The following is a 20,851-nucleotide window of genomic DNA, read 5'->3' on the forward strand; positions in this document are numbered from 1 at the left end:
TGAGTCAGGAAAAAAAAATCCTTGAAGCGAAGGAGTTTTTAAGGAGAAGTGAGGTCTAAAAGAATACACAGATAAGGTTCTTGAATTCTCAACAAAAACTAGTGACTCATTTTGTGACTTGCACCAAAAGAGAAAAACAAGCCAACTGACAGCGCTTGCCTTGTTGAAAAGTCACAGGGAGAAAATGTGACATTCTTCTTGACTTAGCTGCTTTTGGAGTTTGGACTTGACTCCCAAGTACACGCTACTTAGACAAGGTCTTATTTCTCATGAGTGCCTAGGTCTACGGGCTCTTCTGTAAAACATTATAGGAACTCCAGCTCAATTCTTTCTCATCTTCTTCCTGACTAGTTAATCAAATGATTGCTTATACATAAGAGGTTAATGTTAAGTAAGGCCACTCCAAAGGTATCTTGTATCCACATATTCATTTGGTATCAGGAGAGGAAAGGAGAAGGAAAAAATAGCAACTTTGGGATGTTTCTATGCAATCTGAGTGTATTTATTTATTAGCTGTGTATTCAACAACTATTTGGGAATTCTAGGTTGAGAATGTATTCATCTTCCTCCTATTTTTTTTCCCTACATTAAACTTACGAGATAGAGTAGGACCGAAAGAGATTCGGACAAAATAACCCAGTGACCTTCTATAACTGAGGTGCACTTGACCCGGTTCTCTTGACTCTTAATCCAGTGTATTTACTACAGCATACTAGCTTGTATGCAGTGAAGAGTTTTTCCCATAATACTAAGGCAAAATACCTCTTGCAGCACCAATTTCTCGATGATACTTTTTTTTTTAATACCATGAAATCCTTGTTTAAAACCTGCAGGCTGGAGGCCCTCTGATTAGCACATCACAGAGATAGGACTTGGCCCCAGGGGCTATAGTTAGCTTGCCCCATGCCTCTTGCAGAAGCTGTATAAGTCCAAACTGGACCAACCAATTCAATGTCATGCATAAGCAAAGTTCTAACAAGGCAAAGTTTGGTCTATCTTGATGATTTATTAATCACCTGGTTTGGGGTTGGGAGATGTGCCAAGAAGATGAGGGGAAATGAGGAATGGAACATGACTGGGAGGAAAATATTTTTATATATAACTGACAGGAGGCAAAATGGTAGGAAACTGCTACTTGGCCATTTCAGGGGAAAGAGGCCTTCCTTTCAGGTTGCAGTCTAACCAAGGCAATCAAGAAAGCAATGAAGGTAAGCCCTCTGACCCACCTGTTTTTTTTTACTGGCAGATAAGTTGCTAGTGTAACATCTATTATCTAGGGTGCAATCTTGAATGAAAGCACGGACCTGGCAAGTGGTGGAGGCCTGTCTGAGAGCTCTTCAAGCAATCGCCTAATTTGTGATGCAGCAGGCTATGGGTGGCAAGCATACGTTATAGTCAACAGGACTTCTCTCCTACTGATCCAAAGCTCCATCCAACACTCTTCCAATTCTAAGTGCTAGTTGCTCTGTTTGAGTGGCTGAGACAGCGTAGAGACAACAACAGTCACAAAAGTCTCTCCTCCTGAATAATTTGGGGTGACCTTGGGCTTAGCACTGGACAGCCCCAGACCTCTTTTCTTGGAGGGCTTCCATGTCCAGGCTGAGATTGCTTAGACATAACTGTACAAAAGATTTGTACTGAATGATCCTCACTGAGGTTGCCTGCTAATTGCCAACCTAGCACTATTTAAGATCCTGGTGTTCTCCATTATAACAAAGGTCCCCAACCTTTTGAACACCAGGGACCAGTTCCATGGAGAGAGGTTTTTCTGTGGTCTGGAGGGGGCATGGTTTCATGTACTGTCTGCATCCCATGGATGGGGCTTTGCTTGTTTGCGCAGCCTGGTTTCTGGCATGCTGCGGCCCAGGGCTGGTCCATGGACCTGGGGTTGGGGTTGGGGACCCCTGCATTATAATACAGTTCTGAATATCTTTGGGCCTGTATGAGGGATCACTTGTCTCACTAGAGAACCTGCTTAATTATTTAGTAGGAAAGACCCTTTTGAAGATTTATTTATTTATTAAATAAATTTATACAGCTGCTCACCTGGCTCCAGGTGGCTTACAGTGTTAAAAGAAGACCACACTCCCAGAAGCTCAGCTATCTAGTACATAAGAGAGAAGGACCCCTCTGATCCCCAACTATGGGTAGATGTATTTAGCCCCCACTCTTCCAGTAATTAGAAAAATGCCAAAAATACAATTCTTTTGACAGACTGAACGATTATACTGATTTAGTCTCAATTCTATTGTTCCGTTTTGTATTTGGTTTTCCTATTGTAAGCTGTTTTGAATGCTTATTAAAGCAGAAAGATGAAATATAAAGTAAATTTAATAACAACCAAAATCCCTTGAGGAATGGATTACCTCTTTTTGGTTCTTCTATTCGGGATATCTTAATTGGACTAGCAGCAAATTCATCTTCATTTATGTAAGCCCCCCTCTTCAGGGTAGACCTGGAAGAAAATCAGCCAATCCATTAACCAACCCAAGCAACATTTTAGCATTACTGCAATCACCAGGCAGAGGAGTGTCCCTAAACATTTTAAGGCATTGAAGAGAAATGAGCTGAGAATATAAAATTCCAAGATCCTCTAGTTATCCCATTTCAGTTAAGCATCTAGTTAAGATGCTAATAACCAATATAATCAAGAGACAATATGTTTAACACACTTCTGTTAACTGCTAGAAGGGCCTTCATTTTATTGTAAGGGTCCTGAAATTAGGCTATCACATTATGTCAGTATGATTTCATAACTAAGAACTAGAATGGGGAGAGCCAGGTTACAATCCAACATCAGCCATGCAAACTCACTGGGTGACTTTAAGCCACTCACTATCTCTCAGCTCATCCTTGGGCATTCAAAGAAAAGGCAGGGTATAACTACAGTAAATAAAAAAGCCACATAATGTTGGCATTGCAGAAAAGGAAAATATATATTTTCATATGCTCATCTCAGTACCTACATTCCTTATATGGAGTTTAGATTTGTGATCAACTTATCCAATTAGAGAACACTGGCCAGACAGTCTGTTCCTCAACAACTATTAACTGGAAATCCATTCACTAGATGTGTTGGCAAATTAACCTGAAACTACCTCATGCAAAAGAAGTACTCTTCCGCTGAGTCACTGACTTTCCCCTTTGCTGCAGCCCAAGCATTAAACTGTTCACAAGGTTGCACTGAACAGAAAATTGATAATACACATAAATCAGCTGGTGCATTTGCAAACTTTATTCTGCATGGCATAATTCCCTGTCAATACAGACAGGAAGGCGTCATTGTTTATTGCTATAGAATAAACTAACAGGTACAAGTGCGGAAGTCAAGGTGATTCATCCATATCTGAAAACTGTCTTCTGACTGAATCCTTCTGCATTGCAGATGAGATGGTAATAAACTGGCTGAACTAGCCATTGGTAACAAGGAGACACGATCACAGAAGTAGAGTCAGTCTGAGAATGGCATAAAGGATGCATGAGGAATGATTACTTTTCCAAAACTGAAATGTTTGTTGGCTTCTCTGATGCCACACTCTATAGTTGGAGAAAGATTTAAAAAGCAAATATGGAGAACAGTTTCTTCTTTCTTCTTTTTCTTTTTCTTCTTTTTCTTTTTCTTTTTCTCCTTCTCCTCCTCCTCCTCCTCCTCCTCCTCCTCCTCCTCCTTCTTACAGGTAATCCTTGACTTACTATAGGTAGTGCTTGACCACAACTGAGCTCAAAGTTTCTGTTGCTAAGCGAAACTTTGTTGTTAAGTGAACTTTGCCCCATTTCACAACCTTTCTTGCCACAGCTGTTAAGGGAATCACTGCAGTTGTTAAGGCAGTAACATGGTTGTTAAGTGAGATCTGGCTTCCCCATTGACTTTGCTTGTCAAGAGGTCACAAAAGACAATCACATGACCAAGGGACACTGCAACCGTCATAAAATGTGTGTTAGTTACTAAGTGGCAGAAGATTGATCACATGACCATGGAGAGGCTGCAATGGTCATAAGTGTGAAAAACAGTCATCGGTCACTCTTCAGTGCTGTTGTAACTTTAAAGGTCACTAAATAAACTGTTGTAACTCAAGCACTACCGGTATGATGTAAAATAATTTACTAGCCCAATGAGAAACTGTTCAGGTAGAAGTAAAATTCTTACAATCTCTGACCAGGACAGCGACAACAGGAGTGATATAATAAAGAAGACCACAGGAACTACATATAGTCCAATATTTCTAGACAGCACCAGACTGGGAAGGCTATGCTGTATTATACTGCATATTCTGGCCCAGTTAGAAAGCCACTTAACAGGAGCAAAAATAGCTAGAGCAATCTGTAAATATGATTGGAACACGAGTGAGAAAAATACTAAGAGAACTTACCCTTCTCCCTCCATTTCATCAGATGCAACAGTAAAACTCTACAAGGGAAAGAAGCTATTTTAAATATTTTAGAACAGGGTTGTCAAACTCAATTTCATTGAGGGCCGGGTCAGCATTGCGGTTGCCCTCAGGGGGCCAGGTGGGTATGGCCAGGGTGGGCGTGGTCTACTGGGTGGGCATGGCTAGAGTGTGTATGGCCTACTGGGTGGGCATGGCCAGCTCTACATCGTTCGCATCAAGGGTGCCTATGGGGGCCTGGGCAGGAGTGGGACAGATCTGAGGGTCTCTGGCAGAAGGAGGGTCTCTGGGCCAGGGCCAAGGCAATGGGGACCGTTCCCTCACTGTTTCCAGGATGGCTTCGCGGGCCACATGAAACCACTTCGTGGGCTGCATCCGGCCCCCGGGCCTTGTGTTTGACATGTCTGCTTTAGAACCATGTTGACAAGTTATCAATAGTACAAGCACCATCATAAAGCATGCTGCTATACTGTTGTCCTTCGCAATGTTTTTTTCTGTGGACCTGTTAAATAGTATCCCACTACATTAAATAAATAAATGCAATAGACCACATTGAATAAAGTCTAAAACCTCTATTCCTGTCAAAGAATTTACTCAGTTTCCCAAGCGTTCTTGGCTTATGCTGTGTTTTGTTTTTGTTTTGCTTCTACCTTTCATATGGTAGTCTTACTATTTTTCCAGTTGGAGCTGAGTTTTTATGTGATGGTAACCAAGATTAATCCCCTATACCAGGGGTAGGCAACCTCGGCTCTTTTATGACTCATGGACTTCAACTCCCAGAATTCCTGAGCCAGCTTGGCTGGCTCAGGAATTCTGGGAGTTGAAGTCCATGAGTCATAAAAGAGCCGAGGTTGCCTACCCCTGCCCTATACAATACAAAGTATTCTTTCATTTCCAGCTAACTCATGACAAATAGAAATTGTTTCAAAGGGAGTTTGTTTTAATCTTCTGGACTGCAGCTTTGAGAATTGTGTGAAGTTTTTTAAACATAGAGGGTGTCTATTGCTGTTTATAATTCTATTTTTGTGTCAAATTTGCTCTAGTTTAACATCTAGTTTAAGTCTCATTGAGATGCTCTGGCATGAGAAAGTGCATTATTTCTTTAGCTGCAAAAAATAAAATGATTTAATTAATTAAATTAGTGCATCTGTACAGTATATGACACTGCGATATAAATAAAGACAATATAGACAGAATATTTTCAAAAAAAACCTCTGCAAGGTTAGAATGCATCAAAACGGAGTTAACCTTATTAATGCTGCCTTCAGGATCAATCTTTGGTTTTCACAAAAGAAAAATACACAGATATATCTTAAGTGAGTGGTTTGCAAGCCACTTGCATGTCCAGCTTCTTTTTGTGGTTCCTAAAGCTTTCTAAATTATGTGGTCAGCATAATCTCCATTAAAATATTGCTTTTGCTTAATTCTCCAAACATCCTCTCTGCAAAGGTAATGCTAAGCCCTCCGTCTCCAGGGATACCGTATCACCATCCAATGTTTAAAAAGGCCAAGGAATTATTGCCTGTCTCTCAAACTGCCAAAAGGGCAACCAATTAATTGCACACAATTAAGATAACAAGGATCCGCTCTCTCCCCCACCCCCTTTTTTAAAATCGCTGTCCTCCTTTGACAAAAATTAGCAAGAAAGAAAACTTACATGAGCTCCACGCTGAATATTTGAATAATGAACATCAGGTATGAAGAGAACTGGCTGAGTATCAAGATCCATAAATGGCTTGAAGATGGTGATATCTGTTCGCTTATGGGAGGGAAGCATGGGTACTTTGACATCAGAAACTGGTAGGGAAGAAAAGAAATAAGGGGCTCTTAAAATTAAGAATGTCTTCTTTTTAAAACACTGAATTGTGAAGCCTGCTCCATTTTAAACTTCTTTGTTGTTGTTGTTAGCTGCAAAGTCGTGTCCAACCCATCGCGACCCCTTGGACAATGTTCCTCCAGGCCTTCCTGTCCTCTACCATCTTCTGGAGTCCATTTAAGCTCATGCCTACTGCTTCAGTGACTCCATCCAGCCACCTCATTCTCTGTTGTCCCCTTCTTCTATTGCCCTCAATCTTTCCCAGCATTAGCCTCTTCTCCAGTGAGTCCTTCCTTCTCATTAGGTGGCCAAAGTATTTGAGTTTTAGCTTCAGGATCTGGCCTTCTAAAGAGCAGTCAGGGTTGATCTCCTCTAGGACTGACCAGTTTGATCGCCTTGCAGTCCAAGGGACTCACAGGAGTCTTCTCCAGCACCATAGTTCAAAGGCCTCAATTCTTTGGCGCTCGGCCTTTCTTATGGTCCAACTTTCACTGCCATACATTGCAACTGGGAAGACCATAGCCTTGACTATACACACTTCTTACACAGCTGTATTTAGCAATATAAATTGCGGCTGGAGCTAAGACGTTCTCCACCACTGATACAGATTGTTGTTCCACGTGCCACTTTTTGTATTTCTCAATTCTTTGAAAGCTGGACTCATCTTTCCTTCCCCTCAACCATAAAACCCCGCAAGCAAAGAGGGAACATTCTGGGCCATTAAGTATTCGCCTTCAGCTGACCAATAGGAAAGGGCAAAAAAAGCATTACCCAATCAGTGTCCAACCCCAAAGGTACCCCAGATTCCTGAGCATCAAAATTCCCTTCCCAACCACTCCAGACAACTGAGAAAAGAAATAACCACTGCTTCTCTTCCCATCTATATGTTTAGTACATGTTGTGTGCATCTGTCAATTTGCAAAAATAATTCTGAGTGGTTGCTGTGAGAAGAAGCTTTCAATTAAAGTACAGCTTACGAGTTCAGTGACAGAAATTAATTTATTTTATCCCATGGCACTCTTACAGTTTGGCTCTGAATCCATTTCTTAACTATGCAAAAGTTTAATATTATGCTTATCCAGTGCTTTTTTTGTAAAAGAAAAAGGTGCCAGAACTCACACGTCATACAACCCGCTTTGCCTACCCTACAAGGTTCCATCCAAAAAAGGTGCCAGAACTCCGTTCTGAGCATTCTATGACAAAAAAAGCCCTGTGCTTATCGTATAAAGCAAGGCTGTTATTTGTTTATCATTTGTCTGTTCACATCCTGCCTTTTGTATTTTGATAAACAACTCACTATGATCACAGACATGGGGTAAAAAAATATCTTAAATGGCAAGACAAATCTCATACATTTCCTATATTTTACAATAAGATGTTATATATTTAAAAACTGAAATCCCATCTGATTTTTTGATATTCTTCCCTGAAATTTCATGCGAGAACATTGAAATCTTGTAAAATTTGGCAAACTAATAAATTTTCAGCCAGAGACAGATAAAGGCATAATGATAAAGGTAAAGTCATGTTTGACTCTAGGGAGCAGTGCTCATCTCGGTTTCTTATCCGAGGGAGCCAGCGTTGGAAAAGGTTCCAGCATGACTATATGCCGAATGTGCATGGAACGCTGTTACCTTCCCACCAAAGTGATACTTATTCATCTACATGCATTTGCATGCTTTGCAACTATTAGGTGGGCAGGAGCTGGGACAAGTAACGGGAGCTCCACCACTGCTTGGTACTCGGGTCTTAAAGCTGGGCTGTCAGCTTTTCAGCTGACAAGTTCAGCATCTTTAACTAGCTGATAAGCTCAGAATCTTTAACTGCTGAACCCCTAGTTATAGTTTTAGACATAAATGTAGGTATAGATATACAGTCGGTATAGACCTGTATATATGTTACTCTTACCCCAAAAAGATTAAACTTGGTTACATTATTCCTTTTTCAAATGGAATATTTTTACCTCTTAACTTGAACCAATGGAACCAGTAACTTAATTATCCCTAGTCAATGTAGGAAACTTTCTTTTTCTCAAAAACAAAAAACAAAATAAAAAATAAAAAGGTTTGTTCGTATCTGGTTTGCACAGTAAGGTAAAGGTAAACGTTCCCCCGCAAATGCGTGCTAGTCGTTTCCGACTCTAGGGGCCGGTGCTCATCTCCGTTTCAAAGCCGAAGAGCCAGCGCTTGTCCGAGGACATCTCCGTGATCATGTGGCCGGCATGACTAGATGCCAAAGGCACACGGAACGCTGTTACCTTCCCACCGTCGTGGTCCCTATTTTTCTACTTGCATTTTTATGTGCTTTCGAACTGCTAGGTTGGCAGAAGCTGGGACGAGTAACAGGCGCTCACTCTATTACACGGCACTCGGGATTCCACCCACCAAACTGCCGATCTTCTGATCGACAAGCTCAGCGTCCTAACCCACTGAGCACCGCGTCCCCATTTGCACAGTAAATAAGGTTTATTTGATGATTTCCACTCCATTAGAGGACACTCACTCTTTATTTTCTACTTACAGGCATTCAGCTGAGAACTGGGGTCACTGCATTTGCCTTTTCTTTTACTCTGTTTCCGTTCTTCATCCCGGATCTTCCTCTCTGCTCCCTATGGAAGGAAGGAAGGAAGGAAAGAAAATGTCCATTTCTTGAGTTGTTGTTTTTTAAAATCCACCTTTGGAGTTCAGCTTCCCTAGTCTTTCCGAAGTCAGACGCTACACAAGCTAATCAAGCTGCAATGACTTTAAGGCAAACTTCTATAATCATGAGTGAAGCTTAAGTCCCACACATACCATTTGGGCATCAGGGCCAAGAAAATCGGGACCTAGGAAATCAGGGCCTACTCTGTAAGCTTACTGACAGACCATTAAGACATTTTATAAGGCCATGAACAAATTTCCCAACAAATATATTCTTTGAAATAGTGGTGAACACCATCATTTACTTGTAAACTACATTTCAACCTGTTTTAAAAGATTGCAGTGTAATTTGTGTGCCAATTTTATGAACAGCAAAATGTTTTTTTATCTCAGCGAGGAAGAGGTAATGCCCCACCAGGCTGAAGTGACCAACAGGATTTGTACTGATCCTACCCCATAAAAGGCCATTAACCATGCCACTAACACTAGGGCAATGAAATGGGTCAGATTGTACCCACAACAAAAACAAGGGGAAAGAAGTTCATCTGGAACATCTAAGGACAACTTAAATTTATCTCAGCTATGGGCTGGGCATGAGATGAAGGCAACATCAGGAGACTGGACAGGAAAACATAGTTGGTAGTGAGATGGGACTATTTGATTGCACAAAATGCAGTCTTGAAAAACATGGTTGTTTCTCTAGGGAACACAAACAATTGATCTATAACTGTAGGTTAAATGATTAAAAAACCAAATCTTTAAAAGTGCCTAGCTATTACTATTACCACTACCATTACTGTTTATTTATTTACCATCCTGCCTTTTTTATTTTTTAGAAATGACTCAAGATGGTGAACATATCCAGCACTTCTCCTATTTTCCCCACCAGAACAACCCTGTGAGATGAGTTGGGCTGAAACAGAGTGACTTGCACAAGGTCACCTAACTGGCTTTTATGGCTAATACGAGACTAGAACTCAGTCTCCCACTTTCTAGGTGATGCTTTAACCACTAATCTAAACTGGCTACAGAAGTACTACATGTCCAACTTTGTCTATAAACAAGTTTTCAGGGCTTAGACAGCTGAATTAAAAACATGAAAGTATATGGTAATATTAAATACTATAATAAACATTACATTAAAATGAAAAATAAATTAAAGATTGAGATTTATTATTGACTACAGCATGCAAAAAATCCAGATGTATTGCTTGAAACCCCTGAGGAAATGGCAGGTTGTATCACGCCATCTGATCAAAAGAAGCTGAAATCTGAACTGAGCTTTACAAATTCCTTTTAGCCTGCTCTTGTCTCTTTCAAAGCAATCTTGATTAAAGCAGTCTTAAACACGGATTGAACAGATAAGCCTTATTCCCCAATGTCTCACTTAAATTTGGCATTACTTTTTTGTTGACGGAGACAGAATTTATAGGACAGAGTGACCACTTGATAACCAATGTTGTGGAAATGCCAAAAGTCATTGGGAAAAAAACCAAGTAGGCCAAAGTTGGCAGACTAGATGAAGTACGGTGTTATGTTCTTAAAAGCTGAAAATAACCAGGGTTTAGAGTTTCCCTGGATCAAGAATTGTGTCATGTAATCAATTTATTTAATAAAGATCAGCAGGACTAAAATTACCACAATTTTAAGGGCACAAATCATCTAGGCAGGATTTGTGAAATAAATAAAAATACAATCCAAATACTACCAATTATAAAATGAAATTTAACAGGTAGAATCTAAGAGGGAGTAGCAAAATCCATGTTGGCTGTTACTCAAATTTATTAAATGTCCTGTGTGTATGAAGAATGGAAATCCAGTTTATGTGTGTTTCTACTGGAAACAGAAAGTGCAGTGTATTAGTAGGAATACTAGTAGAAAAAGAATCATCATGACTATAAGAAAGATTCCAAAAACTATGTTAGGAATATATAGTAATTTTGGACTAATTCAAGGTCATAAAACAGTGTGCAGAGCTTTTAGTTCTCCAGGATTCTTCACTGTGCAAAATAATAAACAAAGCAGGAGGAAAAAATGGGGTAGGGGAGGAGAACTGATGGAATCTGCCTTTGGCTACTAACTGTATGAAAGGTAGAATGCAGTTAATCAAATCAGGAACTGTGAAGGGCTGAAAAAAAAATTCTGTTTGCATTTCAACTCTCTCAGGAGGTGCTCTGTGGAACAAACATACACAATACATCATACCTATCTACCTACATACATACAAGTAGTCCTCAACTTACAGCCACAATTGAGCCCAAAATGTATGTTGCTAAGTGAGACAGTTAAGTGAATTTTGCCCTGTTTTACGACCTTTCTTGCCAAAGTTGTTAAGTGAATCACTACAGTTGTTAAGTTAGTAACATAGTTGTTAAGTGAATCTGGCTTCCCCATTCACTTTACCTGTCGGAAGCTGATCCTATGATCCTGGGACACTGCAACTGAGTCAGTTGCCAAATGTCTGAGTTTTGATCACATGATAATGGAGATGCTGCAATGGTTGTAAGTGTGAAAAATGTTCATATGTCACTTTTTCCAGTGCCGTTGTAACTTTGAATGGTCACTAAATGAATGGTTGTACATTGTGGACCACATGTAGTGTATGTGCATAGAACACTGTGTTACTTTGATGTTCATCTCTTGGCATCTTTTCACTGGTCATCTCCTTATGACCAAGGAATAACCCTGTCTTTCACCAACCCCAATGAACCAAAAGATAGCCGATCATCTTTGTATCCAAATTGCTGATTTTTTTTTCTTTGCATGTCCTGGTACCCCCGAGTGGCTATATTAAATGTTTGGCCGAAGCAAAAGATTCAAGAAGGACTTGGACAGGTTTACCTTGTCACAGAAGACTTTAATCTGGCAGTAAGCTCTGTGGATGGGTTTGTTGCTTCTGTTGTTGTAGCTGTAGGTGTCAATCTGAAGATTTAGAGGGAGGCCTTTGACACCTTTCTGTGAGGAGAAATCTGTACTAAGGCAGTTCACAGCAATGAAGACCTGCAGGGCAAACCAAGCATAAACTAAATCTAAAGTTGATCTGAAAAATAGTTCAATATTTTCCATTGTGCTACATCGCTTCCCTCCAATATATACTGAATGTAATCACACATAAATCAGGACAAAGAGACATCTTCATCCATCACTAGCCCATCTCTAACTATAGAGTAGAAACATCCCTATTAGTGATATGTCCTTTCTTGACATTTTGGTTCAGTCCACTGCTCTACTAAACAATACAGGAAGTCCTCAACTTATGACCACAATTGAGCCCAAAATTTATGTTACTAAGTAAGAAATTTGTTAAGTAAGTTTTGCCCTATTTTAAAACTTTTTTGCCCTCTTTGTTAAGCGCAGTTGTTAAATTAGTAACAGGTTGTTAAGTGAATCTGATTTCCCCATTGCCTTTGCTTGTCAGAAGATTGCAAAAGATGATCACATGACAGCAGGACACTGCACCCATCATCAATGTGACTCAGGTGTCAGGCATCCAAATATAAATCATGTGACTATGGAGGTGTTGCAATGGTTGTAAGTGCGAAAAGCTTTTTTCAGGGCCATTGTAAGTTTGAACGGTCACTAAGTGAACTGTTGCAAATTGAGGACCACCTATGCTGATTTTTTTATTTGACAGTGGTGTACTGTAATGAAATAGCCAAAGTATAGTTTATGATGTTGTGACTTGACTTGCATACTGGACCCAAGTTCAGCCCTTAGTATCTCCGAGTAAAGCATGACAGACTCCCATCTGGGAGGAGGCCTACAGAATTATTTTAGTCACCTTCAAACAATCTAGACTTGCTAGCCCAATGCTGTCAATCCATATCAAGAACTGACAAATGCCCTCTTAAAGAGTGTTGCATGCCAAAACAGCTTTCTGCCCTCCCGTGTCATCACTCCGCTGAACACTTAATTCCCACAGCATTGTCTCATTTCTCATCTTTTCTGATTTTCTCATCTTTCCCACTCTCTTCTCCTATTGGGTTTCTTATGATTTATCAATTGTTTACAACTTATGATTAATGATTGTAACTAGGATTTATGATCTATGACCTATTACTTGCTGTTTATATACACACAGTGAGCTTATGCACCAGAGAAAAATTGCTTGCATGTCCAATCACATTGGCCAGTAAAGAATTCTATTCTATTCTATTCTATTCTATTCTATTCTATTCTATTCTATTCTATTCTATTCTATTCTATTCTATTCTATTCTATTCTATTATTCTATTCTATTCTATCCTATCCTATCCTATCCTATCCTATCCTATCCTATCCTACAGGTGAAACTCAAAAAATTAGAATATCGTGCAAGAGTTCATTTATTTCAGTAATGCAACTTAAAAGGGTAAACTTATATATGAGATAGACTCATTACATGCAAAGCAAGATAGTTCAAGCTGTGATTTGTCATAATTGTGATGATTATGGCGTACAGCTCATGAAAACCCCAAATCCACAATCTCAGTAAATTAGAATATTGTGAAAAGGTGCAATGTTCTAGGCTCAAAGTGTCCCACTCTAATCAGCTAATTAAGCCATAACACCTGCAAAGGGTTCCTGAGCCTTTAAATCAGGGGTCTTCAAACTTGGCCCTTCTATGACTTGTGGACTTCAGCTCCCAGAATTCCTCAGCCAGGCATGCTGGCTGAGGAATTCTGGGAGTTGAAGTCCACAAGTCATAAAAGGGTCACGTTTGAAGACCCCTGCTTTAAATGGTCTCTCAGTCTGGTTCAGTAGGAATCACCATCATGGGGAAGACTGCTGACCTGACAGTTGTGCAGAAAACCATCATTGACACCCTCCATAAGGAGGGAAAGCCTCAAAAGGTAATTGCAAAAGAAGTTGGATGTTCCCAAAGTGCTGTATCAAAGCACATTAATAGAAAGTTATGTGGAAGGGAAAAGTGTGGAAGAAAAAGGTGCACAAGCAGCAGGGATGACCGCAGCCTGGAGAGGATTGTCAGGAAAAGGCCATTCAAAAGTGTTGGTGACTTTCACAAGGAGTGGACTGAGGCTGGAGTCAGTGCATCAAGAGCCACCACACAGAGATGGATCCTGGACATGGGCTTCAAATGTCGTATTCCTCTTGTCAAGCCGTTCCTGAACAACAAACAAGGTCAGAAGCGTCTTACCTGGGCTAAAGAAAAACAGACCTGGTCTGTTCCTCAGTGGTCCAAAGTCCTCTTTTCTGATGAGAGCAACTTTTGCATCTCATTTGGAAACCAAGGACCCAGAGTCTGGAGGAAGGATGGAGAGGCACACACTGCAAGATGCTTGAAGTCCAGTGTGAAGTTTCCACAGTCTGTGTTGATTTGGGGAGCCATGTTATCTGCTGGTGTTGGTCCACTGTGCTTCATTAAGTCCAGGGTCAACGCAGCTGTCTACCAGGAGATTTTGGAGCACTTCATGCTTCCTTCCGCAGACCAGCTTTATGGGGATGCTGACTTCATTTTCCAGCAGGACTTGGCACCTGCCCACATTGCCAAAAGCACCAAAACCTGGTTCAATGACCATGGGATTACTGTGCTTGATTGGCCAACAAACCCACCTGACCTGAACCCCATAGAGAATCTATGGGGCATTGCCAAGAGAAAGATGGGAGACATGAGACCAAACAATGCAGAAGAGCTGAAGGCCACTATTGAAGCATCCTGGTCTTCCATAACACCTCAGCAGTGCCACAGGCTGATAGCTTCCATGCCACGCCACACTGATGCAGTAATTGCTGCAAAAGGGGCCCAAACCAAGTACTGAGTACATATGCATGCTTATACTTTTCAGAGGTCCGATATTGTTCTATGTACACTCCTTTTATTGATTGCATGTAATATTTTAATTTTCTGAGATTGTGGATTTGGGGTTTCCATGAGCTGTACACCATAATCATCACAATTATGACAAATCACTGCTTGAACTATCTTGCTTTGCATGTAATGAGTCGATCTCATATATTAGTTTCCCCTTTTAAATTGCATTACTGAAATAAATGAACTTTTGCACGATATTCTAATTTTTCGAGTTTCACCTGTAGTTTCTGAGTTGCACACAGATAGTGTTCTGTTCCTCAGAGAGAGGTTTTGGCAAGTGATTTGGGTCTCACAAACCTGCAGCCAAGGTTATTGATTGCTGTTGTTCTATTTACACTCCCAGGAAAAGTTTTTTTGTGAAATTTTGAACCTCAGAGGCCAAAATAACTCAGCCAGGCCTGAACACTGAGCATTTCGACATCAGGAATTCCACCTCACTGTCTGTGGCTCTGCTTCAAATAAATTACCCAGGTTTGTTAAAAACATTAGTTATATTTAGGTCTAGTTATCTGTACATTGCAGACCAGGGGCCTATTTGTATGACTAAGGCTTTTCAGGATTTTATCCCAAAGTAGCAATGGACATATTAACCCCACAGAAGGTGCACTTACAGATTTTAAAAAACATAGTTCTCAGTTACTGAACAAAGGCTCATCTGGTATTCGGAAAAATAACTGAGGTTAGTGTCTTGATGAACCTAACAATATGTATCACCAACTTAGATTTTTTTGGTCCATGCTCTCTCTCTCTATATATATATATTTATATATTAGACACTTTAGGAAAAAAAATACGAAAAGAAAGCAAATAAAAGAGATAAAAGGATAGGATACAAATAATTAAACATGGGAACCAGCTTAGATTTCTGTCTATTACTCTGTAGTTGGCTGTGGTTTATGCACATAAGAAACAGAAAACCTTGCACAACTGTACATGTTCAATGGTTTTTCTCCTCACGTTTATTTTTAGTAAAAGTGTGAAGTCTAGAAAAGCAGAGAACTGGCAGTGCAAGATACTTGTATCTCATGGACTCACCCACTGCTTTTAACTCTTCAAGGTACATTTTAAAAAATCGTTCTTTGAAACGCGCTGCCTTGGCATATTTTCAAGGATTCAGGACAATAGTTTCTTTACACACTATGTGAACGCAATTGTCACTCAACAGCAAATATTAAGCAATATCAGCCCAATAATAGTAACGTATAATGTAATATACTTCATTGCTGCTTTCCTTCAAACTAAATTTAGAACTGATGTATGAGGGACGTGAGCCTCTTAGTGGAACAAACCAGACACTGCAGCACAAAACAGATTTCCTAATTTATTTTTGTGTAAAGTATGTCACACCATAAAAGCTTTTAACTACGAACCAGAGGAAAAAAAATGGTATGTCTCCAAGTTCTTTTTAATAATCCCTGCTCTAAAAAAACAGCCTGTATTGCAAATGAGAAAAATTGCAAAAATATGTGTGGCATAGATAGAAAAGGTAAAGGTTTCCCCTGTCCAGTCGTTTCTGACTCTAGAGGGCATTGCTCACCTCCATTTCTTAGCCAAGGGAGCCAGCATTATCCGAAGACGCTTCCATAGTCATTTAGCCAGCATGACCATATGCTAAGGCACACAGAATGCTGTTATGTTCCCATCAAAGTGGTACCTATTAATCTACTTGCGTCTGCATGCTTTTGAGCTGCTAGGTGGACAGGAGCTGGTGCAAGGACGGGAACTCACCCCACTGCACAGCACTTGGATCTCAAACCCAGGCTACTTTCCAGCTGACAAGCTCAGCATCTTTAACCGCTGAGCCATCATGTTCCCTATATGTGGTATAGTTCCATGTTATTATTACCCCACTGATTAACTGATTATGTGCTATCAAGTCGGTATCAACTCTTAACTATCCTGCTACACAATAATAATATCTAACAACTCGGGCACATGCATTTTTCCTTAGAAGCCACATCCTCTTATTTCCAATAATCATTCACATGCACTGAGTGAAAAAACAAAACAGATCTAATATCTGGGGGATTATTACCTATTAAAATTGTTATCGGGTTCTTTGAACTTAAATAAGCTGGGCTGGGAGACAAAGTTTTGAATCACTCAAGGCATAAAAGGCATTGTGAAGAAAAACAAACTACCAGTTTGAATGCAATGAGAGCCACATGGTCAACCAAATGCTCCATATTCTATAACCTGTTGCTCAAAGCAACCTTTCCAAAGGCCTTGTTGCAAACTTCTAAACAACCAAATATGTGTCAGTCCCCTCGCTTACTAGGCCTGAAAGCAAGCCCACCTGTCTTGTTAATATCAGAGTGAAAAATCATTTTGAGGTCTTGTCTGCAAATAGAAGCCAACTATAAATGCTACCTTTTGTAGTGATTATAAGCTCTTTTCCTGGTCATTTTTGTGCTTTACAAAAAGCAAGGATAAGAGAGGTGTCTCAGCAAACTTTGAGATAGCCATCTAAAATACGTTTCTTTTTGTAAAATTGGATTAACAAAACATGCAATGATAGGAGTATTTTGAGTCACTTGAATAGCCTCATAATTTTTTTTAAAAAAAGTGAAATTCAGAAAATGGATGCTTTTAGGTAGGGAAAGAATCTTGAATCTGTGTTTTGAAGGGAAAAGAAAGAAAGCTAGGTGACTATGCTAGGTATTTCCCACCCAAAAGTTGCTGAAGAATCATGCAGCTGGTGAAGTTGTACAGCCTGTACAGCAAGATTCCTGTTATGACAGTCTTACTGGTTTTAGAGGACTATTCCGCATTCTTAGATATATGAAAATTGGCTTGTGGGTTTTGATAAACATTTTCTATCATTTGCTCCTCAAATGCGGATTTAGGAAGGGGGAGACTATATACAAGTGTACGTGCTGATGCATTTTGAGGTCCTACTTGTGCAGACAGATCTGACAATTCTTGAGAAACTCAGATATCCACAGGGCATTTATTATTCGAAAATTGCTCAATGCATGCACATAAGAACTGCTACATGCATGGAATCATTATCCTTTACAGAATAAGAAAAGAGGAGGCCTTAGAGAAGCTTATACACTACTCTATTACACTATAACCAGAGATACTACATTTCAAAAACAAAATTAAAGAGTTCAACATATCTCAAGATGCATGCAAGTATTTTCTGCAGAGATGAGCACAAATTTCTTGTCTCATTACACACTCATTTATTTTTCTCTTGGGACATTGCGGGGAGGTCGAGTAGAATATTAGAAAGCAAACAAAATGGGGTAAAACTATCAGTCTGTTGTTCGGCTGCCATTTTTGCTTTTAAGAACAGCCAGTAAACACTAAACAAAGCTTGCCCCTCTCACTGTTCTTGATAAATCCTCACATAAAAAAAATTGAATGACTCCTATTCCTCTTCAAGAAGGAAAAAACAACAACAACCATCATTCAAATTAACCCCCAGCATCACCATCACTTTACTGCTCAAAACGTGTGGAGAATTTCGAAAGGACACCTATGCACCATTCAGATTTAACTTTAGAGATGCTTTCCCTAAACGTGAGCCCGTCTGCTGTACATTACCTGTACTGGGATTTCAATTTATGCAGGTCTATGACTATAATTACACGTTTGATTGATTGATCAATTTCTGGAGCTCCCTTCCCTGTCAATATAGCTCACAGAAAGTTCCTGTAGCAATTCTGAGCAAGTAGCTGAACTAAAAAGAAATTAGATCTACGAAATTTTAAAGCATCTCTCTCACAAGATAGTAATATGTAAAACAGGAACAGTGGTTTTACCAGAAGAAAACAGTCATAGATACACAGCATTCCGTGAAAACCTAATGGAAGAACAGCATCTGTAACACCAAGGGAAAAATATTCACAGAGGTAAATTAATATGCCTTAAGTCTGCCTAGGTAAGTGGGTGTGTTCGCTTTGTAATATTTTTCCCACACTTAAGAATGATGAGAATTATTCATTCAATGAGTTTTAATAAATGGGAATTATACTCCTGTACCTCTATCCAATTGCCTAGAAATACCATGTCAGCAGATCTAATGTGGATAATTCCATGGGAGATATTTTGTACATTTAGCAGATCCAGGAAGTAGTTGATACAATCTAGGCTACAAAATTTTTTAGCAGCAGCCAAAGGGAAACCTGAAAGAATATATTCATTAACAATCACTGTATTCCATAAGTAGCCTTTGAGAGGAATTTTAATGTAGACGGAGAACCAGAAATCTATTTTTGTTAGTCTGCAATAGACAGGAGGCAATAGGGTGGTTTAATTAGGATTGATAGGAAAAGAAGATCCAAGCTGGAACTTGGAAAATGATTGACATATTGTAAAAGTCAATTTGGATTGGTCAGAAGGTAAAGTCACGGCTTTAATAGCAATTAGACAGCTCATGAGGAATGTAAGTGGTGAGATTTTTAAACCATGAAAAGATCTGTCAGACAATTGGAAAATGACCATTTGAATTGGTTCTTCTTGAAAGGAGCACAGGAAACTTTCTAGTTTGAGGGAAATTTGATGGGAAAAGATTGTGAGGCCAAGTCTGAAAACAAAAGCAGCTCATGAGAGATTTATTAGAGGTTAAATGTTTGAAGAAAAAGGTAATGAACTTGGGACAGTTCTGTTAAGTTACAGGAAAAATAATCAAGTATATTCAGTAAAAATTAACTACCTTAACTTTGAGGAAAATGTTTTATCCCCATGGTAAACAAGGGAACAGATAATAGACAGATGACAGATAGATATAGACAGACAATCAATCAACCAGACAAATTCTCTTGCCAATGCAATTAAATGTGAGGTAAAACTGAGGGGTTCTTTTTTGGGACAGCAGCTACAAGAGTTATTAAAGTTTAGAAATACGATTAAAAGAAAATTATCCAGCAAGACCCACTTAACTAGGTTTCAAAGGTTGTTGCTCATAGCGAGAAAACCTATTTGGAGTCTTCCAGATACAGGCAAGCAGTTTCCCAGTAAGAAGGATGGACAGCCTATATAAAAAAAATAGCGCTTGCAAGATATTTGACAATCCAGTGCCATGAACTGTTGAAATAAACTTTAATTATGAAGATTCTTTTCATATAACCCACACTCAGAGTAATATTGTCATCTATGAAAAGAGAGTGAGTGAATAAACACAGTTTATGGGAAACTTCTGGGTGACGCATGGCCCCTCCCTTGTCTTGCTCACAATCTGGGCCAAGCCAGAGGGCCTGAGGGGAGCCCAGCTGCAAACACCTGCCTTTTATCCCTGGAGGAAAGTGCAGACAGCTGATCCTGTACTCAGTCTACCAGTAGTAGGGACCCTGGCAGTAGAAGTCAACTGCTTTGGATCCAGCCTTTAAAGGTGCTCCTCTCACTGTAAGGCAGGGGTAGGCAACCTCGGCTCTTTTATGACTCATGGACTTCAACTCCCAGAATTCCTGAGTCAGCTATGCTGACTCAGGAATTCTGGGAGTTGAAGTCCATGAGTCATAAAAGAGCCGAGGTTGCCTACCCTTGCTGTAGGGCAAGAAAGAACTACAAGGCCTGTTTCAAGGAACTAAGAAAGTTGCTTCAAAGCCCTGATGCCTCATTCCTGCAATGCAGGGCTTGGCTCCTGCCCCAATTTAAATGAAGTTCAGCCCATGGGAGAGAGCCTGGGCCAGAATCCACCCCTTGGGCCTGGCTGTTTCTCACTCTTGGTTGAAGTAAAGGTTGCAAGCTTTATTCAGTAAACCGATCAGTTAGGATTGCATATATACACAGATAATCCTATGCACACATCCTACACAGTAGGTCATGCCAAACTCTCTAAGATTGATTTCTGAGTAAACACATTTGATGTGTTATGATTAAAACTGTGCCATATATTTTCCAGAGATTAAACCTTGCTAAATTCAAACAAGCTTTCTCCCTGGTGTACACCTGAACAGAACTGGGTTGCCTGGCTTTGGTGGTGGGAGTTATAAATCTTACTCATTTTGGAGATTATATTGGCTACAGCATGTTGCAATTAGACTAGAATTAAAGCACACAAAGGTGCATTATAAGGGAAAAAAAGATTACTAGCTGGTTAAACTGCAGCTTCTCATACATCTTCATTATCTAAGAAGAGCAAAGTTATGAAAGCTAACTAGCTTTAGCTAATTAAAGATATTGTGGTTAGCTATCAGTTTCTTGGTGCTTGTCATCCCAAATAATTGGAACTGCATCCTATCAGGCA

At 39.8% G+C, this 20,851-nt stretch overlaps 1 protein-coding gene across 3 annotated transcripts in view; it reads right to left on the bottom strand.

Moving 5' to 3' along the window:
• Window positions 1-20,851, bottom strand: part of GRHL1 (grainyhead like transcription factor 1) — a 65,379-nt gene that overhangs the window by 11,773 nt on the left and 32,755 nt on the right. For all 3 annotated transcript variants that reach the window (XM_083378810.1, XM_083378811.1, XM_083378809.1), the window contains exons 9-13: window positions 11,685-11,843; window positions 8,725-8,812; window positions 6,046-6,185; window positions 4,371-4,408; window positions 2,367-2,455 (exon numbers count right to left, since the gene is read on the bottom strand). In XM_083378810.1, coding sequence (XP_083234936.1) covers window positions 2,367-2,455; window positions 4,371-4,408; window positions 6,046-6,185; window positions 8,725-8,812; window positions 11,685-11,843 — 514 coding nt within the window. The remainder of the gene's footprint in view (window positions 1-2,366; window positions 2,456-4,370; window positions 4,409-6,045; window positions 6,186-8,724; window positions 8,813-11,684; window positions 11,844-20,851) is intronic.

This window comes from Vipera ursinii (assembly GCF_947247035.1).
Source record: "Vipera ursinii genome assembly, chromosome: 1".
NCBI classification, from domain to species: domain Eukaryota; kingdom Metazoa; phylum Chordata; class Lepidosauria; order Squamata; family Viperidae; genus Vipera; species Vipera ursinii.